Source organism: Aegilops tauschii, chromosome 5 (genome assembly GCF_002575655.3).
Source record: "Aegilops tauschii subsp. strangulata cultivar AL8/78 chromosome 5, Aet v6.0, whole genome shotgun sequence".
NCBI lineage: Eukaryota > Viridiplantae > Streptophyta > Magnoliopsida > Poales > Poaceae > Aegilops > Aegilops tauschii.
The window spans coordinates 563,904,213-563,928,830 of record NC_053039.3 but is presented as its reverse complement, the minus strand read 5'-3'; the positions used below and the strand labels follow the sequence as shown (position 1 = coordinate 563,928,830).

General features: G+C 44.6%; 1 protein-coding gene and 9 non-coding genes across 10 annotated transcripts; 9 read left to right on the top strand and 1 right to left on the bottom strand.

The window, feature by feature from the left end:
• Positions 1–3,814: 3,814 nt before the first annotated feature.
• Positions 3,815–7,740, bottom strand: LOC109763819 (alpha-1,3-arabinosyltransferase XAT3-like). Its single transcript, XM_020322681.1, has 4 exons — positions 7,673–7,740; positions 6,237–6,415; positions 5,303–5,368; positions 3,815–4,992 (listed from the first exon to the last, which is right to left on the bottom strand). Exons 1-4 carry the CDS (start codon positions 7,738–7,740, stop codon positions 3,815–3,817), a joined length of 1,491 nt encoding a protein of 496 aa, XP_020178270.1.
• Positions 7,741–15,497: 7,757 nt separating this feature from the next.
• LOC120965529 (U6 spliceosomal RNA) lies at positions 15,498–15,600 on the top strand. The gene has a single exon (XR_005758573.1). It is a non-coding gene; the product is annotated as a U6 spliceosomal RNA (small nuclear RNA).
• Positions 15,601–16,661: 1,061 nt separating this feature from the next.
• On the top strand, positions 16,662–16,764 carry LOC120965594 (U6 spliceosomal RNA). The gene has a single exon (XR_005758639.1). It is a non-coding gene; the product is annotated as a U6 spliceosomal RNA (small nuclear RNA).
• Positions 16,765–17,822: 1,058 nt separating this feature from the next.
• LOC120965556 (U6 spliceosomal RNA) lies at positions 17,823–17,925 on the top strand. The gene has a single exon (XR_005758601.1). It is a non-coding gene; the product is annotated as a U6 spliceosomal RNA (small nuclear RNA).
• Positions 17,926–18,983: 1,058 nt separating this feature from the next.
• Positions 18,984–19,086, top strand: LOC120965601 (U6 spliceosomal RNA). Its single transcript, XR_005758646.1, has one exon. It is a non-coding gene; the product is annotated as a U6 spliceosomal RNA (small nuclear RNA).
• A 1,057-nt stretch (positions 19,087–20,143) lies between these two features.
• Positions 20,144–20,246, top strand: LOC120965553 (U6 spliceosomal RNA). The gene has a single exon (XR_005758598.1). It is a non-coding gene; the product is annotated as a U6 spliceosomal RNA (small nuclear RNA).
• Positions 20,247–20,632: 386 nt separating this feature from the next.
• LOC120965526 (U6 spliceosomal RNA) lies at positions 20,633–20,735 on the top strand. The gene has a single exon (XR_005758570.1). It is a non-coding gene; the product is annotated as a U6 spliceosomal RNA (small nuclear RNA).
• Positions 20,736–21,783: 1,048 nt separating this feature from the next.
• On the top strand, positions 21,784–21,886 carry LOC120965547 (U6 spliceosomal RNA). The gene has a single exon (XR_005758592.1). It is a non-coding gene; the product is annotated as a U6 spliceosomal RNA (small nuclear RNA).
• A 1,052-nt stretch (positions 21,887–22,938) lies between these two features.
• LOC120965546 (U6 spliceosomal RNA) lies at positions 22,939–23,041 on the top strand. Its single transcript, XR_005758591.1, has one exon. It is a non-coding gene; the product is annotated as a U6 spliceosomal RNA (small nuclear RNA).
• Positions 23,042–24,101: 1,060 nt separating this feature from the next.
• Positions 24,102–24,204, top strand: LOC120965563 (U6 spliceosomal RNA). The gene has a single exon (XR_005758608.1). It is a non-coding gene; the product is annotated as a U6 spliceosomal RNA (small nuclear RNA).
• The last annotated feature ends 414 nt before the right edge of the window (positions 24,205–24,618 follow it).

The following is a 24,618-nucleotide window of genomic DNA, read 5'->3' as shown; positions in this document are numbered from 1 at the left end:
TTTTGCATCATAGTCATTGGATTGTCAGAATTTAATCGCGTTGGCTTGCCTTTTTATTGTCTGTTTTTTTTCCAGGATCCGAAAGCAGCAAGAGATTTTGAGCATTGATTAGAAAACAACTTTTTGTAGGTGAAAATTGTGGTAATTAACGTCATAATAACCTACCATATGAAGAGGAGATCATGTGGGAAAAAACCAGCGACGCGGAGATATCCAGAACAGAAGATGGTGCACGATATGAGCATCCCGCGCTAGTATCGATGCTCGTACCATACGGCGCCGCCACTGCCCGGTCAAGTACTTTATCCCCATGTGATCGGATCTCATAGACGACGAACAGGAAGGCCAGAACCACGAAACAAAACACATGAGCCTGAATTATGCTCATGTTGAATTATGGCTGAAATTAATGCATGAGCCTGCATATCAGGCCAGAACCACGAAACAAAACACATGAGCCTGAATTATGCTCATGTTGAATTATGGCTGAAATTAATGCATGTAGTATCCTGAATTTTGCCGGAATTGAATGCATGAGCATGCATGCACAGACCGGCGTGGCATGCGAACAACGAAAGTAGGTGAGGAGTTGCATTTTCAGCCTGGTGGTGCTCCTACTCCCTCTCCGCGAAACTTCTAGCTTTTGTTTTAAGTCTAATTAAGTTTGTTAGACTTAATCTTGGTTCATGTATCTGCACTTTAGTTTGCTTTTGTCATGCATGTTGAGTTGGCCTAGTCTTTTGGCCGTTAAGAGGAGGTTGAGCAGGGCCCGGGCATAGACGTGCATGTAGTAGAGATTAGGCTGCATGCATGAGTTTGTTAGCCGGTGGTGCAGGTCCTGGAGATATTCCAGGAAAGATGGGATCGTCCGTGCACTACTGGCCGTAGGAGAAGGTCATGTGTTAGTGGCCTGGGTTAGTGCGTGAGTACATGGGTTAGTGGGTTAGTCTGACCGGGTGCGGCGGCTGGCTTGGCAGGTCAGTCAATCACTTGTTTATATAAGCATTGCATTGAGTGAATGAGAAAAGGCGAGGCCGTGAGGGCTGAGCGCCAAAGATGTAGCCAGTGTGTTACCAAGGAGAGAGCCTCTCGGCAAAGCGGCAGTTGGTCTTCTCCTTGGTTGTATGTGTGCGTGTGTGTGTAGAGTTTCATCATGTGTCTGTGTGTGTTCTTGAGAGAAACCTTGAGCTGAGAGAGTTCAAGGGAGAAGAAGAGGCGCCGTGAGGAGAGGCGGCGCCAACAAAGTTTTATAATTTTGACAAATTTTATAGAAAAGAGTAGTAGCATACGTGACATCAAATTGATATATTTTCAAGGTACATTTAAGAACAAATCTAATGATACTAATTTAGTACCATAAATGCTGCTACTTTTTCCTATAAAGTTTGTCAAAATTTTAAAACTTTAACTTAGAACACAAGTTAGATGTATACTTATTCGCGGACGAAGTGAGTATGCTGCACAAGCGGAGATATTTGGCATTATAGCGGTTGGATCAGCCGAAAACGTGCTGCACCCTCTCACAGCTAATAGGGGGACGTTGGACACCAGGCCTCGCCGCTGAGGGCGTAGCGGACGGCGACCTTGATGAGGTCGAGGGGGACGTAGGACGTGGAGCACTCCCTTCGTCCAGATTTACTTATCGGGAAAATGATGTATCTAAACCTATTTTTATTTCTAGATACATCCATTTGTTTTCATTTCTACGATAAGTAGTAATTCAAGATGGAGGTACTAGATACAAAACAGCCAAGACAAAAATCGCATGCGCTTAATCTCGGACGTAACGGACTGGTTGCGCATAGCATGTCGAACCCCCGCGTGTGGATGGAGAGGGGGTCAGTGAAGACGGCGTGGTCGCTCAGTTATACGTCCTGAAGCGTTGTCTCCTTGGCGGCGTTGGCTGCGACGGGGTCTAAGAGGCCACCTGTTAGACACCTATGGATGGACCCAAGCCTTACCTGACGATGTAGGGACAGGCTATAGATCAGTCAACTGAAACAAAATTTGTGTCAATAGACTGACCACAAATTTTATTTCAGTCGATTTGCTGCCCACATATCGATCCCCTGGGTGGGACACATGCATGCACAGCCAACCGGCTAATTTAATTAAGCACCGGCCATTAGCATGTAATTAATCACAAGCAAAACACCCGTCACAACCATTATCCGAACGACAACACGATGTGCTATACACAACGCAATTGTTAGTGCATACAATACATATATCATTTTTACGATGTGTTATACGCAACAAAAAACATAAATAGTGGAATGATGGTATTGCCTCTAAAGAAAGAAAATGTAATAAAATGAAAATAAAAACAAAAACAAAATCAAAATAATGAAGTTTTCTATGGAAGAATGAAACCCTTTAAGAAAAAAGAAAAAAAGGAAAAATTTGCACACAAGTTTGGCCTGAAATTGCACTTTTAGTAATATGCAAGCAAAGAACATATAATATTGCAATTTCGCACTCTACTACAATTTACACACATGTTGTATAATACTTGTGTGTATACTTATTTAAACACACAAAAGTATAACATTTTCTAAAAAAATGAAGTAGTAGCATTGGTACCACCCTTTAAGAAAAAAGGAATGGAAAATTAAATCATGATCAAATTTGCACATAATTTACACATAAATTGCACTTTTTATAGCTATGCAAGAACTAACATATACTAGTAGAATATACATAAAAATTAAGTTTCAAAGAAGAAATGAATTAGTGTAATTTGTATTACCCTTAAATAAGAGAGAAGTGAAATAAAAACTTAAAACTAAAATTTCGTCAAGATTAGTACAAAAATTGTACTTTTTATAATATGTAGGAAGAAACATATAGTGGTGAAATTTCCAGACACTAATATAATGTATACATGTAGTACATGTGTGTGCATATATTTACACACACTCAACATCCAAAAAAGCATAAAGAAAAAGTAAAAGTCAACAAAAAACAAAAAACAAAAACTAGAATAAAAAATAAAGCAAAACTACCCACAAAAGAAAGAATGAATATGAGGCATTGGTATTACCATTTAAGAACAAAGAAAATGGGAAAAAATCTATAACAAACTCTGACAAAATTTGCACGAAATATACATAAAAATTGCGCTTTTTAAAAATATTCAATAATAAGCATATAAAAGTGGAACTTTTGCAAAAACAAAATCTCAAAACAAATGAATAGTGGCATTGGTAGTAACCTTAAAGTAGAATGAAATGAAATAAAGACAAACAATATCAAAATAATATTTTTTTTCTAAAATGGAATGAATTAGTGGCATTGGTATTTCCTTTAAGAAGAGAGAAAATTAAAAAAAATCGGCACAACTTTGACCGAAGTTGAATTCATCGTAATATGCAAAAATTATCATATAATTACGAAATTTGATCACATGTTATGTAGTATTTGTATGTATATAATTACACGCAGCCAAAACCAACAAAACCAAAAAATAACCAATAACAAAAAGAAAAAAGAAAAACACAACCCAGAAGAACAAAAACGATCCCAAGAAGCAATTCGACTGACCCAAAATAGGGGTCAATCGATTTCACACAGCCCAACCCAACAACAGAATTAAACAGCAGAAAATGAAAGCAACACACATCTCAAAGCACATCCAACGAACAGAAAATCGATTGACCACAAAGTGAAAAGTCAGCTGACTGAAATATAGCTAAAGTGGACGATGTAAGCGTTGTGAGGGCCAGAGCCATTGCTGAACCAGTGTGAGGTGTGGGATCGACGTGTTATTACATTTCAGAATAGAAAATTCAAAAACCCCGGACGTATAATCTACTTATGTGATGGTAACGGACCGGTAGATCTGTTGCAGGACCCCTCTGAAGCGGTCGACGTCGAGGGTGACGTTCTGCCCATTGAGGAAGGTCTCCCACAACATGTTGAATCCCTGTTTGTGTAGGGAGACGGGATCGGTGAAGACGGTGTGGTTCCTCGGGTACACGTACTTGAGCGTGGTCTCCTCGGCGGTGGTCTCCTGCTCGACGTACCGAAGCCCCATGGGAGCCACCGGCTCGCCGTAGGAGGTCCAGGCCGGCCACTTCATCTCGCCCCAAGGGACGATCTGCACCACCGTGTCGTTGTGCGGGAGGAACACCATGTTGCTGAGCCCCGCACCGTGCACGCCCACCAACACGTCACACGAGTTCACCGTCTGTGCGAACTTGGCCAGGTCGCGCACCACCTCCGGCCCCGCAGCTACCACCTCGAAGCCAACCTCGGTGCCAGCTGCCAGAACTTCCGCCTCGTTCGTCAGCGCCCTCGAGTTCCTTCGCAGCACCATCACGAGACGAGGTCTGACACCGTTTTTGGGGGTCACCCACTCACGCTTCAGAGAGTAAGCCGACCGGAGCAGGCCCCGGAAGCCCAGCATTGTGTAGCCCTTGCCGGAGAGAGCCGAGTCAATCCCTAGCTCCTTATGGCTCTCCGTTCCGACATGCACCGACGGGAAGCAGCGCACCTCGTTGTCGGTGTCGAAGTCGATGATCGGGTAGATGGAGAGCATGGAGAGGGCGTGACGGTACTTGGTGATCCATTTGCGGTCGTAGTTAGTGGCCACGAGCCGGACGCGGCCATCGTACTCCCGCGCTGTGTTGTAGAGAGGCATGATGATGTCGGTAATGGCGTGGAAGATGTTGACGCCGTAGCCACCGGTGGAGAAGACAACCGCTGGGATGTCGTAGGTCACCGTGCACCGTGGCGCACCCGGTCCCGGTGGGGCTCTCCAACGGATGGTCACCCCACGGACCAGCTGCATCGTCGGTGTCTCCCATTTGCGCGGGTACGGGCGGATCACGACCGTCCCATTGTCTGGCCGGTTGTCATCGGACGCTGAGACCACGTAGACAGTGGCGGTTTTGCCGTGCAGACGGACGTCACCTTGCATGGCACACATGTTCGTGCGATAACTGCTGAAGTTGCAACTTAACTTGCTCCTTGGTGCGGCTACGTCAGCATCTGCATGCACACAATAGTTATAACGTAATTGGTTAAAAACGTCTCTTTACATTTTTCTGTAACTCTTAATTGGAGGAATTAAATTTGCTACTGAATTCTACCATTATGGGATATCCTCCTTTTGGAAGAAAAAACCATGTTGGTACTGTACAACCAACGCAAAGTCTGATATAATTAGTTTGGTTTGCTACCAAATTCTAGTATCGCCAGCAATTTAAATGTACTCTTTGCCTGTTAGCTGAGTGGCCCAAACAAATTATGAATTCAAATAATGATTCAATATATATTCAGTATACTACTTTGTATCTACCTGATTTTATCAAAGAACCATCCATTCCCACGTTCGTGGCCAGGAACCCCTTCCCATTTTTGAGAGCTGCAGCAGATAACAATGAATCAATGATCATCAATACCAGCTTTCCCAAAGCTTGGATCTATTTCATTTCATTATAATAGCATACCACAAAACATAAATCATACTGTAAGGGTTTACCACTGAATAGTAGCACTCCCTCAACTCCAAATTAATTGAAGTTCAAGCTTTGTGCTAACTAAAATTCCCTATTGTTTGGCCAAGTCTGCAGATAAATGTGCTAATATCTACACCATCAAATAAATATAGTACACAAACATATTTTATGATGAAAAGTAATTTTGGCATTGTAAATGTTGTATACTAGTAGTATACATTTTCATATGCTATACACGGTGGTGGAGCTTGACCGAGATTGCTGAGGAGCAAAGCAGTATTGAGGGGGCCAAAAAGACAACTTAATTGTGCTTAAACTTGAGTAATCTTTAAAATTTAAGCCTAAGTAACAATTTAACCTATTCTAGAGGAACTTTCTAGGGTAGGGGGGCATGACTCAGTTTGTTAGACTGCCCATAGTCGCACTTACAAAGGGTCCAACTCAGTAAATTTACTTATGTGACAATAATTTAATAAGAAGAGAGATGCTATGAGTAATAAAGACAAGATAAGTTTACAACCTAATAAATGAAGTGTACTATACATATGTTACTCCTCACTATAGAGATACTAACACATGCATGTTATTAGTCTAAGTTACTCGCGCTATGCCTAGTCTTACTAGGGAAGCTCCGCAGCGGACTGTATATATGGATTAGAGGGAGTAGCGCATAGTACATCCAGAAGTTGGAATCATTTGGACAGAAACACATACGTGCACTGCACATTAGTCAGATCTGTTGTGCGGAGAAGAGAAAGGTAATTAATTAGTTACCTCTGTTTGCATCGACGAACTTGTCGGGCATCTCGTCGCCCGACGCCGGAGAAGGGGGTGCTTCGACGACCGGATCTGAGGTCTTCCCTGTCGTTGCCCCGACCTGCCCGCCGCCGCTGCGTCGCCCCTTCGGGCCGTAGCGCTGCGGCCCGTGGTCCACCGCCGTCCCCGCGTGTCGACTTCAAGTGGTATGCGCCGCGCTGCTCCCTTGGCGCGGGAATGCCACTGTCCGCGCTGGTCTTCATCACGCTGTTGGGTTCTTTCTCGCCTACTTCAAGCATCGCCGCCGCACTCCCTCCTCACCACCGCCGCCGCCTCCTCAGGGCGCCGCCACCGTCGCTCTTCTTCCGCGCTTCCACGGCGACTTCCTCGACACCGGCTACCCAGACTCGACATCGACCACGGCGTTCTTCGCACGGCAACCTCGACCACGGCTACACCACGTACGCTCTCGGCTACTTCGTCAAACGACACACCTTGCTTGAGCAAACTCGTCGGTTCCCACTCCAGCCACTACTCTGTGATGCATCGACCGTTACGACTGTGGGGGGTGTCCATCAGCTTGCCTTCGGATTCTTCTCCAGTCTCACCATCTACGCCGTTAGCATTGTGACTGCGGGGGGATGTTGAGTATCATTGTTAATATGGAAACATAGATAGCGTAGGATTTATTCCACCTTGCCTTGTACTCGAAGATGACCTTGTACTCCTATGTATATGCACATGAGGCTCAAGCAATACAATGAACGAACATTCCACCAGATCTCTCTCTCCCTTCTAACAATGAATAAGCTAGGGGTAGACGAATCTGGGCTTACTTGGGACTCATCAAATCGTGTGAATTAGGTGAGAAAAACTCATCATTTTACATGTGACCCTAATATGGGTACACTAGGGGGTGTGAAGAGTACAAGGCAATACCACAACTAGAAATTGAAATCCATTTTGGCCAGGAAAGATACATGTTGCTGATGTTTGTGTGCACTAAAAGAAAGAAGAAATGGGAAAAGGGCAGAAGGCAAAAAAGATTGGTGGTTTTGCCGGGGATGAGGCGCAAGGACCAAGCCGATTCCACCCATCGGGAAGCGGGTGTCGTTGCTGCTTCGGCATGCCGGCAAGCTTGTGACACCCGCCGCTTCAGGAGTGCCGCAAGCCCCCGGTTATCCCTCCACCTTTGATGCCCCCGCTAGGGTTACAGGCCTCCGCTGCTTGGCCCGGCTATGAGCTGACGGGGTGCTCCTCTATTTCAACCGGGCCTTCCATGCATAACTAAGCAGTGTGGGACTAAACTCATGCATGGAATCAATCAGCGATGCCTTCCTTGCGCGGCTCAACCATCGATTACTTCAGTATTTGTAGGAAGAGGATCAGGCGGTATATATCTACAGAGAAGAGATCTCTACTCCTACTATATATAGGTAGAGGATCGGGATCACCATGATTGATCCCCGGACTCGGACGAAACCATCCTTGACACCCGATCGATCTGCCAACCCTTGGCCATGGCGGCGCCGCCTTCCTGGCCGCTCCTGAACGCCGGTGCTGGCTACTACGAATGGGCGGACTGGACGACGGCCTTGCCCTCCTCGCGCGCCTGGACGGTGGAGACGGCGATCAGACCGAGCTCTGCTTGTGACACCCGACGACGACGTGCTCCGCCTCTTCAGCGAGATGGTGCCCGGCGAGGTGGCGAGGATCTGCGGCCACAGCGAGATCGCCGACGAGCTGACGGAGATCATTGGGACCCGTGTCCGGTTCTACGCCCGTGTCGATACCGTGGACGGCGAGCGGGGTCTCGTGGTCTTCAGCCTGCACTTCGTGGGCGCCGAGCCGCCGACCAATACGTCGGTAATCTGCGATCGTACTACCTCGTCTATGACTCCGCCGCCGCCTCGCTCTCCCTGCTCCCGCAGCTGCCTCGGCACTGCCCGGCCGTCTACGACAAGCGCCCTCTCCTGGTGCGCCACGATGACGGCTGCTACTCGCTGGTGCTCATGGCGATCAGCTCCCAGCAATGGACCGACGACCCGTTAGTTCGGCCCGTGATCTGCCCGTGGTCACCGCCGACGCCGCAGTCGCTGTCCCGTGATGACCATGACAAGGGCGACGGCGTCTGCGCGTGGAAGACGCGCCAGGTGCGCCAGCTTTGTCCCGTGCCTATCTGGTTCGAAATAAGCGCGCAGGTTTCACGTGCAAGGGGAAGGCTTTCTGGGCCGATCTCAAGCAAGGCGTCCTGTACTGCGACTGCGCCGACCACCTCAACGATGGCGACGACGACATGGAGTTCACCTACGTCGCGCTGCCGGAGGAGTACGGGGTGGAGGAGCTAAACTACAACGGCCGGGCCATGGGCGGAGGCGTCGGGGACATCGTCTGGTTCGTCGTCATCGAGTCGTACGAGCACCCCGGCGACACCACGGTGGTGGTGTGGAGCCTGGACCTGTCCGACGGCGCCGAGCGGCGGTGGGAGAGGCACCGGGAGCTGAGCCTCCTGAGCATCTGGGCGATGCAGGGCTTCGTGGAGGCGGGTCTGCCGAGGAGGGTTCCATGGTCGCCGTTCCTGAGGGAGCAGGACGCCGGCGTCCTCTACTTCCTGCTGCCGCTGGCCGATGAGAAGTCTGCAAGAGGATGCCACCTCATCGGCATCGACGTGAGCAGCAGCAGCGAGCCGCGAGTCCTGCTGCCCCGACGCTTCCCTGGGATTTCGCGCCTCCATCTTTCAGCCATCTCGTGCTCTTGGTTGCCAAAGCAGGAAGAAACTGCTGTCCGCCAGCTAGCGGATCCACCAGTCATAGCAACGTTGGTTCCCAAGATATATGACATTTCACTGGAATCAGTACATACTGAATATCCTATATATTGGCAGTTAATGCAAAATCAAAATTATATGTGATCCGTCATACCACTAGTATTTATGCAATCATTCTGCATACTATACAGTTCCATGATTTAACTTAATTACCTTTGTTTTCCCCACGATACAACATTACATACATGAAGCATAAAAATGATTGAATCCACGAACGCTAGAGCTTCTCCGACTCGGAAGAGGCGACACACTGCTAAACCCCATGCGAAAAACCTCGGTGGTGCAAGACGCATCAGCTAATCATCAAGCGTCGGGGACATCCCTAGCACACCTCACTAGTGCGCCAACGGCAACAGTTAAACTATCAGCAACCCATATCCGAGCAAGGAAGGTGGCACGTTTCGCCACAACAATCTTAACAATCGTGTCCTCATCAGTTGATGCATCATGTTGGTCGTGCTTCAGTTTATACAATATCAGTCGGCATTGAGAACTTAGGGTCAATGACTAAGTGGTGCTTCAATTTATTCAATACTTAATGTTTACAGCTAAATGTTGAAGCCCCTTGATATGCATAGGCAAATCTACCGACATGCAAGGAGCGTCGGGCAAGTCTTGTTTGTCCTTCTCTCGGGATCAGAGCGGCACATGTCCGCCTCCCTTCAGATATGTCTTTCTCTCTTGCAGCGAAGTTGTTGTTGCAGTGAAGTTGGATTCAACGGGCTGTGACCGCGATGGGTGATGTACGATGACATAACCGCAGGGCGGCGTTGTGCCCTACTATATCATGTTTAGTTTTTCCGGCATCTTTATATGTCTTGTGGTGTTGTTGAAATGCATAGCTAGGTGTTGTTGCCTTTCTACAGGTTTTCACCCGATTTTCCTCTAATAAACCGAGCAGTTCTCACCGACGACGTTCGTCTTCTGAATGAAACCTTAGAGCATCTTCAATAGATGATGTAAAATACATCATCAAAAAAGTGCTAGATGTAAAATTTACATCACCAAAAAGTGGTTTTCACATCATCAAAAAATCTCAACTCCAACAGATGATGTAAAAACAGCAACCGCGCGGCGCCGCTCCAACAGGTGATGTAAAAATAGACCAGCTGCACAAATTTGTTCTTCACAATTGCATATGTATTGAACAAAACTTGAACGCTGCTGCTGCCACTCTACGAAAAACCTGGCCCAGTCACTCCTCCACGCCTCCTCCTCTGCGGATGCCGCCGGCCACTCATCGCTGCAGCCCACTCCTGCAGGTCGCGCCCCTCCGCTGCCTGCGTGCTCACACGCCTCGGCGGCGGCATTACAAACCTAAACCACAAAAGCGATTGAGTCCACGAACGCTATAGCTTCTCCAGCTCAGAAGAGGCAACATGCCGCTAAAACCCCATGTGCAAACCCCTCCGTGGAGCAACATGCATCAGCTAAGTGGTCGATCCTAGCACACTTCGTAGTGGGCCAACAATAACAAGTTCCTCACATTTCATGTGCGTGAATTGGAAAACCGTTAGTAACCCATATCCAAACAACGAGGTGGCACGTCTCGCCGCAGCAACGTTAACAATCGTGTCACCATCAATTGGCACATCATCTTGGTGGTGCTTCAGTTTATACAATATCAGTCAGCATGGAGAACTCACAGTCAATGACTAAGTGACCTAATAAGTAACACATAAATGTGGAAGCCACTTGACATGCTTAGGCAAGTCTACTGACAGATCACATTCTCCTTCCACTGCTACACTAAAGTGGATGTTATAAAATATAGGTTACTTCCAAAGAAAAATTGGCCCAATGAATGCAACTAATATTTTTCCAAACACGATCCTGTTATGATTTTTTTTTCATCAAACATTGAGCCCATTGTACCTGTTTCTTGGGTGGAGACAACCGATGAGTGCGGCCAAAAGTCGCGCTGTAAGTGTGGCCATTGGGTGATGCTTCAGGTTATGACAAGTTTGTTCTACTCCTGAGGTGCTCATGATAGATAGATAGATAGATAGATAGATATGGTAGTTTTTGATGCCACGTGAAGCAACATGAAGTAAAAGAAACTAATACAGTACACTGACTTAGCGTTAAAAGCAACTATGAACACACAAGGGGACATAAAGAGGAGACAAAAACCAACTAAAACTTTGGAAATCGCACTTTTCAAGTTTAAAAAAATTCTGAAAAACATCCACACGTATAGGCATATTCATGATGAAAATGATTTAAGATGTGAGCTACACAAGACACAAATTCTGAAAAAAAAATGTCATTTTGGAGCTCGGGATGCATTCTACATGTGCATAATATTCATGATGAAAATGATTTAAGATGTGAGCTACACAAGACACAAATTCTTGGGGTTTTGCACAGACACACACACACACTTTTCAATTCTTAGATTACTAGCGGCATACGCATAGATGAGTAGTTATTAGTTAAAAGGTCATACTCAAAGCCATGCGGTTAAAGAAGGAACATATTAATGGGAACCACGGCACTATATTCAGCGGGTAGAATCACTATCAACCGAAACCAAAACCAACATAGATCAACAAAACACAAGAACGAACATATAGGAGAGCTACAAGTTTTCATTCAATCCAACATTTACAATGACACCTTTCGCAAAACAAATGCATTTAAAATGACACCAAGGATACATGTTGAAACCCAAAAGGCATTTGCACAAAGAACAGTAAGCTAAAACCCCATTCCTAGACCGTGTGCGACCTTCATCTCCTGGCTTTCAAAGGCACCATCATCCTCCGCTCGTTGTGCTGGAGCTGCCCATCTTCACCACTGCCCGAGCGACGCATATCGGCGGATGTTTCTTGGGATGGCGTCGGGAGAAGCGGGCCTTGTGTTGGGAGCTTAACTCCGTTTTTCGACTAGATCAGATCACCTGGGGCTCGACCTAGTATTCCCGGGCCAGGGAGGGGAGCAGCTCTCGGAGGCAACAGGATGGATAGCCCATAGCCGAATCCAGAAGGGACGATGATAAAAGGCCACCTTGGCTTGCGCACGAGCACAAGGAATCGGAGAAGAATCCAAAATACTACTGCCAAGAAGCCGCCTCGAGAAGATGAGGATGAAGTGAAGGTCATCAAGACTAAAAAATTTGACATGCAGTCACAGTGATGGATTTTGTGACTATGACTCTCAATATCCGGCTCAACATCCAGTTCAGGAGGTGGACATCTCTCGCAAGTTCGAGTTATCAGAAAAATTAAAGGTTGACAAAGAGAACTTGCTGCCATGAAGCGCGGTTCAAACATGGGCATCCTGCTTTATGGCTTATCTTATTATGTTCAATATAATAAAGCCGGCACACCCTGATAATTCAGGGCCTCTGTCATTTCATTTCCAAAACATCCGAGTCTTTATTATTTGCTCATAAGGTCACTTGGGGGCTTCCAACCCAACGGGTTTAGCTTTCATACCCTCTTGACCGGGCATAAAACGCCGAATTCCGGGTTATCCTGCCTGTATGCAAGATGCTACTCCACCAGGTAATCCTGAATGACCCATCGTACTCTTAACAGTCAATCTTTTAAATAAGACCCTGAACTCGTTAAAGTTAAAATGGCGGTTTGTCGTGAGAGAGCCGGCTTACAGAAAGCGAGGATAAACCAGTGGCTATCATGCTAGTTTCATTGAAGTAAGACTCGAGCTTCGAAAGTCGACATTTTTTTATACTTTGTTATCATGCACATACATCATCATGCATTGCATCATACATTGCATCATCATAGCATGCATCATATATACATGGATATACTGGTTTATATTGCAGGAACCGGGTTATATTATTCAAATCTTTAATAGCCAAAATGGCTGGATTTCTATGGTTATCAATAGCCAGTATTATTATTGAGGTTTTCAAAGCCGCTCCAGAGTAATGGTTATTATTTCTTCATTCAAGAATACCAGCTCAGAATAGAGAGCAAGGTTCAATATTGATATGCAGAGCATTTAGCAATATCATCCAGAACAGAGGATATGATTTATTCTACAATGGAAGGAATAGTCCCAAGTCGCTGCAGGCATACGACCCGGCACTTGGGGGCTAGATTATTTAGATCAAGATTATATCAAGTATGCAAGTCCCATGTCACTGCAAGCATGTACCATGGTACTTGGGGGCTAATGCAAGTTGCTTTTCAAATCATCACATTATCAATAGACCTGGATATCTCAGGAAGATGAGCCGGCCTTCTATCTTTTTTCTAAGTCCCAGCCCAGTATTATCTTACTGAGTTGGCACTTGGGGCCTACACATTGCTCGTCTATTCTATATGATTATATCTACAAAGGCCCTTCTCATTATTACATAATGACCCGGCCCTTGGGGGCTACACTGGCTGAAGTTTTATGAGCATAAGACATTTACAAGTCCCAGGTTGCTGCAGGCGAGACAACCCGGTACTTGGGGGCTACATATGTGGAACATTCAACTTATGACTGGTGACTTAGATGAACAAACTGGATTTATCTAGAGTTGCAATATTTGTATTGAAGCAAGTCTTAAAGCTATCACTACGTTCCCCTCTTAAGACTTGGGGGCTACAGGTAATATGGATATGAGGAAGGTATGCCTTTAAATTCTCGGTTATGAGTGAACCAGGTCTTATATTTTTTGATGAAGAAGTTTGCAAAGGTTATCTCCTCCGGGCAATTCAGACAACTTAACATCATATGGATTTTTCATCGAAGTCTGAAGTATTGAAAGTTGGCACAACGTCGGACGAATTTTATCAAGTCAAGGCAGTTCAAGATAATAAGGGTTAATTTTTATCCAAGAAGCCAACGTCAGTTTATTGATATTACAGTGGTCAACTGGAATTTTTTGAGTGAGCCGGTCCTTTTACATATTCTTATTTTAAGAGTTTAGTATGAATAAATTCAAAGCTAAACTGGGGGCTAATGTTGGCGGTATTCCCCACGACTAAGACCCGGGTCATAAGGATAAGTCTCCCTAAGGCTTAATGTCATCTCTAGGTTTAAGTCGCCCTGACGTTAAGTCATTTCATATCCTAACCTGGCTGGTAAGACCCGGTTGGTGAGACCCGGTAGACAGTTGTAAGCCGGCAAACAGTCTCTGACCCGGTAGACAGTTGTAAGCCGGTAGACAGTCTCTGACACGGTAGATAGTTGTAAGCCGGCAGATAGTCTCTGACCCGGCAGACAGTTATGACCCGGCAGACAGTCATGACCCGGAAGACAGTTATAACCCGACAGACAGATTGCGACCCTGCAGATGCATGGAGTCACGGAGATGATTCTCAGAGATTTGTCACCTGGGGTTAAGAATATCAAGATGTTAAGAAGCCCACAGAGAGAAGCCCAAGGCGTTAAGAAGCCCACGGTGAGAAGTTAGAATAGTTTAAGTCTTAGTCCGACTTGGACTCTACATGTAACCCGCCCCTTCAACTTATGTAAGGAGGGGTGGGGCGCCCCAAGAGGGTCAAGTTTTTTAGACGTCTTAATAGACGGGTCTCAATAGACAGGTCTTAGACATTGTCAAAGTAGATGCTCTCAATATAGAGGTAGCGAAACCTCGCCCTTGTAACCGAGATCGTCATGATAGTAAATATCAATCAAGCAGGATGTAGGCTTTTACCTCCACCGTGAGGGGGAGAACCTGGGTAAAAGCTCGCGTCTCTCGTCCCGGTCAACCCCTCTCAAGCTACTAGTTAAATGCGTTGGCCTCACGACTAAGTCCTCACACTAAGGATATCTGCCGTGACAAAACCATGACACTAGCGTTGGATTCTAGTATCACCTGAAAGAATCCCTTCTTCAAACCATTCCATCTTTAGTGTACAATAACTAGTGGTCGATGAATTACGTAGGTCACAACTGGTGAAATCTCAATCTTCATGTAGAAAAGTATATATGTTGCATACCATTTTATATATCTAGTCACACCAAAGACACGGTAAGCTAGCTTAGCATGAACCTTTTGGCACTATGGCCTTTGCAATGTGTACTTGTGGCAACAACTTGATCGTCTAATCTCCTTCACGCACCAGTTTTCTTTTTAGAAAGGTTTGTCGAATTGCATAATCCACCTTTCATAAATTGTGAACAACCAAAAGGATTTGTTGATCCGTCCTTTCCTAAAGGTGCATGTGCCCTCCCCCCAAGTGCGGCAACAACTATAGTATTCCCTCCCCCCACGTGCGGCAACAACTATAGTATTATTTTTAGTGCCCAAGCACCCTTCGTTATTCCTTAATGAAAAAACACGAGGGCCCGTTATGCTCTTCCATTAATTTGGGCCACATGAAGAGAGGTCCGGCTTGCAACTGGCGGCCCACCACGCGCCCGATTGCGTCTGGGTTTGGCTGGATAGCGCCGTGGGCGTAACAAGTGCTCGTTGGTTTAGTCCCACATCGGCCAGCCGGGGAGAGTCGATCGGGTTTATAAGGCAGAGCGCGGTAGCTAGCATCGTCCCTTCGGGGACATCCGATAAAATTGGAACGATACAGAGAAGATTAGCATGGCCCCTGCACAAGGATGATACGCACAAATCGAGAAATGGTCCAATTTTTTTTGAGATTTTCGGCGCAAGTCCTGGGAGCATTCTTTCTTGCACTTGTGTGTGCTTCTATTCTTACAGAAAGGCCCATTAGTTTCCCTTCTCTATCAGAGAGGTCCTCAATACTGCCTTTTTAAATTTAGTTCCACACGCTTTCTCATCTTTGTTATTGCAGATACAACCTTTCTGTAGTAACTTTTTAGCCTTTTTAATCTATTATTACACGTTTCTGGATTAGTTTTCCGTTTCAGTCCTCCTACATGTAGTGTATTCCTTCAATTTATTATAGTCTTTGTTGCTTAACCTTAGTGATTCGGTCATAACGCAAAAAAAACATGTTTCATTAGTCTAATTTGATCATGTTACCACCTAAAAAACTCATCTAAGACTTGTGAGAAAACTCACCCGGACACTAGCTAGTGTTGGATTCTGGTATCACCCGAAAGAAACCCTTCTTCAAACCTTTCTATGCTTTGTGTACAATAACTAGTGGTCGATGAATTACCTAGGTCACAACTGGTGAAATCTCAATCTTGATGTAGAAAAGTATATATGTTACATACCATTTTATATATGTAGTCACACCAAAGACACGGTAAGCTAGATTAGCATGAACCATTTGGCACTATGGCCATTGCAATGTGTACTTGTGGCAACAACTTGATCGTCTAATCTCCTTCACGCACAAGTTTGCTTTTTAAAAAGGTTTGTCGATTTGCATAATCCACCTTTCATAAATTGTGAACAACCAAAAGGATTTGTTGATCCCTCCTTTCCTAAACGTGCATGTGCCCTCCCCCCACGTGCGGCAACAACTATAGTATTCTTTCTAGTGTCCAAGCATCATTCGTTATTCCCTAATGAAAAAACACGAGGGCCCGTTATGCTCTTCCATTAATTTGGGCCACATCAAGAGAGATCCGGCTTGAAACTGGCGGCCCACCGCGTTCCCGATGGCGTCTGGGTTTGGCTGGACAGCGCCGTGGCTAAAACAAACGCTCGTTTGTTTAGTCCCATATCGGCAAGCCAGGGAGAGTCGGACTGGTTTATAAGGCAGAGCGCGACAGCTAGCATCGTCCCTTCAAGGACATCCGATAAAATTGGAACGATACAAAGAAGATTAGCATGGCCCCTCCGCAAGGATGACACGCACAAATCGAGAAATGGTCCAATTTTTTTGAGATTTTCCGCGCAAGTCCCTGGTGGATTCTTTCTTGCACTTGTGTGTGCTGCTACTCTTACAGAAAGGCCCTTTAGTTTCCCTTCTCTATGAGAGAGCTCCTCAATACTGCCTTTTTAAATTTGGATCCACATGCTTTCTCTTCTTGGTTATTGCAGACACATCCTTTCTGTAGTAACTTTTTAGCCTTTTTAATATATTATTACATGTTTCTGGATTAGTTTTCCGTTTCAGTCCTCCTACATGTATAGTATTCCTTCAATTTATTATTGTCTTTGTTCCTTAACCTTAAATGTGATTTGGTCATTACAAAAAAAACCATGTTTCATTAGTCTAATTTGATCATGTTACCACCTAACAAACCCATCTAAGACTTGTGAGAAAACTCTCCCGGACACTAGTGTTGGATTCTGGTATCACCCGAAAGAATCCCTTCTTCAAACCTTTCTATCTTTAGTGTAAAATAACTAGTGGTCAGTGAACTACGTAGGTTACAACTGCTGAAATCTCAATCTTCATGTAGAAAAGTATATATGTTGCATACCATTTTATATATCTAGTCACACCAAAGACTCGGTAAGCTAGCTTAGCATGAACCTTTTGGCACTATGGTCTTTGCGATGTGTGATTGTGGCAACAACTTGATCGTCTAATCTCCTTCACGCACAAGTTTACTTTTTATAAATGTTTGTCGATTTGCATAATCCACCTTTCATAAATTGTGAACAACCAAAAGGATTTGTGGATACCTCCTTTCCTAAACGTGCATGTGCCCTCCCCCCACGTGCTGCAAGAACTATAGTATTATTTTTAGTGCCCAAGCACCGTTTGTTATTCCCTAATGAAAAAACACAAGGGCCCGTTATGCTCTTCCATTAATTTGGGCCACATGAAGAGAGATCCGGCTTGCAACTGGCAGCCCACCACGCGCCCGATGGCGTCTGGGTTTGGCTGGACAGCGCCGTTGGCGAAACAAACGCTCGGTTGTTTAGTCCCACATCGGCCAGCCGGGGAGAGTCGGACTGGTTTATAAGGCAGAGCGCAGCAGCTAGCATCGTCCCTTCGGGTACATCCGATAAAATTGGAACGATACAGAGAAGATTAGCATGGCCCCTGCGCAAGGATGACACGCACAAATCGAGAAATGGTCCAATTTTTTTAGATTTTCCACGCAAGTACCTGGAGCCTTCTTTCTTGCACTTGTGTGTGCTGCTATTCTTAAAGAAAGGCCCTTTAGTTTCCCTTCTCTATCAGAGAGGTCCTCAATACTGCATTTTTGAATTTGGATCCACATGCTTTGTCTTCTTTGTTATTGCAGATACAAGCTTTCTGTAGTAACTTTTTAGCCTTTTTAATGTATTATTACATGTTTCTGGATTAGTTTTGTGTTTCAGTCCTCCTACATGTAGTGTATTCCTTCAATTTATTATTTTCTTTGTTTCTTAACCTTAATTCTCATTTGGTCATAACGCAAAAAAACATGTTTCATTAGTCTTATTTGATCATGTTACCACCTAACAAACTCATCTAAGACTTGTGAGAAAACTCTCCCGGACACTAGTGTTGGATTCTGGTATAACCCGAAAGAATCCCTTCTTCAAGCGTTTCTATCTTTAGTATAAAATAACTAGTGGTCGGTGAATTACATAGGTTACAACTGCTGAAATCTCAATTTTCATGTAGAAAATTATATATGTTGCATACCAGTTTATATATCAAATCACACCAAAGACACGGTAAGCTAGCTTAGCATAAACCTTTTGGCACTATGGTCTTTGCAATGTGTACTTCTGGCAACGACTTAATCGTCTAATCTCCTTCACGCACAAGTTTGTTTTTTAAAAAGGTTTGTCGATTTGCATAATCCACCTTTTATAAATTGTGAAAAACCCAAAAGGATTTGTTGATCCCTCCTTTCCTAAACGTGCATGTGCCCTCCCCCACGTGCGGCAACAACTATAGTATTATTGTTAGTGCCCAAGAACCGTTCGTTATTCGCTAATGAAAAAAACATGAGGGCCCGTTATGCTCTGCCATTAATTTGGGCCACATGAAGAGAGATCCGGCTTGCACCTGGCGGCCCACCATGCGCCCGATGGCGTCTGGGTTTGGCTGGACAACGTGGTGGCCAAAACAAACACTCGTTGGTTTAGTCCCACATCGGCCAGTCGGGGAGAGTCGGACTGGTTTATAAGGCAGAGCGCGACAGCTAGCATCGTCCCTTCGGGGACATCCGATAAAATTGGAACGATGCGGAGAAGATTAGCAAGGCCCCTGCGCAAGGATCTCATGCACAAATCGACAAATGGTCCAATTTTTTTAAAGATTTTCTGCGCAAGTCCCTGGAGCGTTCTTTCTTGCACTTGTGTGTGCTGCTATTCTTACAGAAAGGCCCTTTAGTTTCCCTTCTCTATCAGAGAGGTCCTCAATACTGCCTTTTAAAATTTAGATCCAAACGCTTTCTCTTCTTTGTTATTACAGATACAACCTTTCCGTTGTAACTTTTTTGCCTTATTAATCTATTATTACAAGTTTCAGGATTAGTTTTCTGTTCCAGTCCTCCTACATGTAGTGTATTTCTTCAATTTATTATTGTCTTTCTTCCTTAACCTTAATTGTCATTTGGTCATATCGCAAAAAAATGTTTCATTAGTCTAATTTGATCATGTTACCACCTAACAAGCTCATCTAAGATTTGTGAGAAAACTCTCCCGGACACTAGTGTTGGATACTAGTATCACCCGAAAGAATCCCTTCTTCAAACCTTTCTACATTAGTGTAAAATAACTACTGGTCGGTGAATTACGTAGGTTACAACTGGTGAAATCTCAATCCTCATGTAGAAAGGTATATATGTTGCATACCATTTTATATATCTAGTCACACCAAAGACTCGGTAAGCTAGCTTAGCATGAACCTTTTGGCACTATGGTCTTTGCAATGTGTGCTTGTGGCAACAACTTGATCGTCTAATCTCCTTCACGCACAAGTTTGCTTTTTTAAAAAGGTTTGCGGATTTGCATAATCCACCTTTCATAAATTGTGAACAACGAAAAGGATTTGTTGATCCCTCCTTTCCTAATCGTGCTTGTGCCCTCCCCCCACGAGCGGCAACAACGATAGTATTATTTTTAGTGCCCAAACAACGTTCGTTATTCCCTAATGAAAGAACACGAGGGCCCGTTATGCTCTTCCATTAATTTGGGCCACAAGAAGAGAGATCCGGCTTGCAACTGGCGGCTCACCACGCGCCTGATGGCGTCTGGGTTTGGCTGGACAGCGCCGTGGGCTAAACAAACGCTCGTTGGTTTAGTCCCACATCGGCCAGCCAGGGAGAGTCGGACTGGTTTATAAGGCAGAGCACGGCACCTAGCATCGTCCCTTAGGGGACATCCGATAAAATTGGAATGATACAGAGAAGATTAGCATGGCCCCTGCGCAAGGATGACACGCACAAATCGAGAAAAGGTCCAATTTTTTTTTGAGATTTTCAGCGCAAGTCCCCGGAGCGTTCTTTCTTGCACTTGTGTGTGCTGCTATTCTTACAGAAAGGCCCTTTAGTATTCCTTCTCTATCAGAGAGGTCCTCAATACTGCCTTTTAAAATTTAGATCCACACGCTTTCCTTTCTTTGTTATTACAGATACAACCTTTCCATAGTAACGAGGGCCCGTTATGCTCTTCCATTAATTTGGGCCACATGAAGAGAGATCCGGCTTGGAACTGGCGGCCCACCAGGCGCTCGATGGCGTCTGGGTTTGGCTGGACAGCGCCGTGGGGAAAACAAACGCTCGTTGGTTTAATCCCACATCGGCCAGTCGGGGAGAGTCGGACTGGTTTATAAGGCAGAGCATGGCAGCTAGCATCGTCCCTTCGGGGACATCCGATAAAATTGGAACGATACAGAGAAGATTAGCATGGCCCCTGCGCAAGGATGACACGCACAAATCGAGAAATGGTCCAATTTTTTTGAGATTTTCTACACAAGTCCCTGGAGCGTTCTTTCTTGCACTTGTGTGTGCTGCTATTCTTACAGAAAGGCCCTTTAGTTTCCCTTCTCTATCAGAGAGGTCCTCAATACTGCCTTTTAAAATTTAGATCCATACGCTTTCTTTTCTTTGTTATTACAGATACAACCTTTCTGCAGTAACTTTTTAGCCTTGTTACACGTTTCTGGATTAGTTTTCTGTTTCAGTCCTCCTACATGTAGTGTATTCCTTCAATTTATTATTGTCTTTTTTCCTTAACCTTAATTGTCATTTGGTCATATCGCGAAAAAACATGTTTCATTAGTCTAATTTGACCACGTTACCACCTAACAAACTCATCTAAGACTTGTGAGAAAACCCTCCCGGACACTAGTGTTGGATTCTGGTATCACCCGAAAGAATCCCTTCTTCAAACCTTTCTATCTTTAGTGTAAAATAACTAGTGGTCAGTGAATTACATAGGTTACAACTGCTGAAATCTCAATCTTCATGTAGAAAAGTATGTATGTTGCATACCATTTTATATATCTAGTCACACCAAAGACTCGGTAAGCTAGCTTAGCATGAACCTTTTGGCACTATGGTCTTTGCAATGTGTGCTTGTGGCAACAACTTGATCGTCTAATCTCCTTCACGCACAAGTTTACTTTTTAAAAATGTTTGTCGATTTGCATAATCCACCTTTCATAAATTGTGAACAACCAAAAGGATTTGTTGATCCCTCCTTTCCTAAACGTGCAAGTGCCCTCCCCCCCAGGTGGGGCAACAACTATAGTATTATTTTTTGTGCCCAAGCACCGTTTGTTATTCCATAATGAAAAAACACAAGGGCCCGTTATGCTCTTCCATTAAGTCGGGCCACATGAAGAGAGATCCGGCTTGCAACTGGCAGCCCACCACGTGCCCGATGGCGTCTGGGTTTGGCTGGACAGCTCCGTGGGCAAAAGAAACGCTCGTTGGTTTAGTCCCACATCGGCCAGCCGGGGAGAGTCGGACTGGTTTATAAGGAAAAGCGCGGCAGCTAGCATCGTCCCTTCGGGGACATACGATAAGATTGGAACGATACAGAGAAGATTAGCATGGCCCCTGCGCAAGGATGACACGCACAAATCGAGAAATGGTCCAATTTTTTTAGATTTTCCACGCAAGTCCCTGGAGCGTTCTTTCTTGCACTTGTGTGTGCTTCTATTCTTACAGAAAGGCCCTTTTTCCCTTCTCTACTAGAGAGGTCCTCAATGCTGCCTTTTAAAATTTAGATCCACACGCTTTCTCATCTTTGTTATTGCAGATACAACCTTTCTGTGGTAACCTTTTAGCCTTGTTAATCTATTATTACACTTTTCTGGATTAGTTTTCTGTTTCAGTCCTTCGACATGTAGTGTATTCCTTCAATTTATTATTGTCTTTCTTCCTTGACCATAACTGTGGTTTGGTCATAACGCAAAAAACATGTTTCATTAGTCTAATTTGATTATGTTACCGCCTAACAAACTCATCTAAGACTTGTGAGAAAATTCTCTCGGACACTAGTGTTGGATTCTGGTATCACCCAAAAGAATCCGTTCTTCAAGCATTTCTATCTTTAGTGTACAATAACTAGTGGTCGATGAATTACGTAGGTCACAACTGGTGAAATCTCAATCTTCATGTAGTAAACTATATATGTTGCATACCATTTTATACATCTAGTCACACCAAAGACACGGTAAGCTAGCTTAGCATGGACCTTTTGGCACTATGGTCTTTGCAATGTGTGCTTGTGGCAACAACTTGATCGTCTAATCTCCTTCACGCACAAGTTTGCTTTTTAAAAAGGTTTGTCGATTTGCATAATCCACCTTTCATAAATTGTGAACAACCAAAAGGATTTGTTGATCCCTCCTTTCCTAAACGTGCATGTGCCCTCCCCCACGTGCGGCAAGAACTATAGTATTATTTTTAGTGCCCAAGCGCCGTTCGTTATTCCCTAATGAAAAAATACGAGGGCCCGTTATGCTCTTGCATTAATTTGGGCCACATGAAGAGAGATCCCGCACGCAACTGGCGGCCCACCACGCGCCCGATGGCGTTTGGGTTTGGCTGGATAGCGCCATGGGCAAATCAAACGCTCGTTGGTTTTGTCCCACATCGGCCAGCCGGGGAGAGTCGGACTGGTTTATAAGGCAGAGCGCGGCAGCTAGCATCGTCCCTTCTGGGACATCCGATAAAATTGGAACGATACAGAGAAGATTAGCATGGCCCCTGCGCAAGGATGACACGCACAAATCGAGAAATGGTCCAATTTTTTTTGAGATTTTCCACGCAAGTACCTGGAGCCTTCTTTCTTGCACTCGTGTGTGTGCTGCTATTCTTATTGAAAGGCCCTTTAGTTTCCTTTCTCTATCAGAGAGGTCCTCAATACTGCCTTTTTAAATTTAGATCCACACGCTTTCTCATCTTTGTTATTGCAGATATAACCTTTCTGTGGCAACTTTTTAGCCTTTTTAACCTATTATTACACGTTTCTGGATTAGTTTTCTGTTTCAGTCCTTCTACAGGTAGTGCATTCCTTCAATTTATTATTGTCTTTGTTCCTTAACCTTAACTGTGGTTTGGTCATAGCGCAAAAAACATGTTTCATTAGTCTAATTTTATCATGTCAGCCTAACAAACTCATCTAAGACTTGTGAGAAAACTCTCTCGGACACTAGTGCTGGATTCTGGTATCACCCAAAAGAATCCCTTCTTCAAGCCTTTCTATCTTTAGTATACAATAACTAGTGGTCGATGAATTACGTAGGTCACAACTGGTGAAATCTCAATCTTCATGTAGTAAACTATATATGTTGCATACCATTTTATACATCTAATCACACCAAAGACACGGTAAGCTAGCTTAGCATGAACCTTTTGGCACTATGGTCTTTGCAATATGTACTTGTGGCAACGACTTGATCATCTAGTCTCCTTCACGCACAAGTTTGCTTTTTAAGAAGGTTTGTCGATTTGCATAATCCACCTTTCATAAATTGTGAACAACCAAAAGGATTTATTGATCCCTCCTTCCCTAAACGTGCATGTGCCCCCCCCCCCCACGTGCGGCAAGAACTATAGTATTATTTTTAGTGCCCAAGCGCCGTTCGTTATTCCCTAATGAAAAAACACGAGTGCCCGTTATGCTCTTCCATTAATTTGGGCCACATGAAGAGAGATCCGGCATCCAACTGGCGGCCCACCACGCGCCCGATGGCGTCTGGGTTTGGCTGGATAGCGCCATGGGCAAAACAAACGCTCGTTGGTTTAGTCCCACATCGGCCAGCCGGGGAGAGTCGGACTGGTTTATAAGGCAGAGCGCGGCAGCTAGCATCGTCCCTTCTGGGACATCCGATAAAATTGGAACGATACAGAGAAGATTAGCATGGCCCCTGCGCAAGGATGACACGCACAAATCGAGAAATGGTCCAATTTGTTTTTGAGATTTTCCACGCAAGTACGTGGAGCCTTCTTTCTTGCACTCCTGTGTGTGCTGCTATTCTTACTGAAAGGCCCTTTAGTTTCCTTTCTCTATCAGAGAGGTCCTCAATACTTCCGTTTTAAATTTAGATCCACACGCTTTCTCATCTTTGTTATTGCAGATATAACCTTTCTGTGGCAACTTTTTAGCCTTTTTAATCTATTATAACACGTTTCTGGATTAGTTTTCTGTTTCAGTCCTTCTACAGGTAGTGCATTCCTTCAATTTATTATTGTCTTTGTTCCTTAACCTTAACTGTGGTTTGGTCACAGCGCAAAAAACATGTTTCATTAGTCTAATTTTATCATGTCACCGCCTAACAAACTCATCTAAGACTTGTGAGAAAATTCTCCCGGACACTAGTGTTGGAT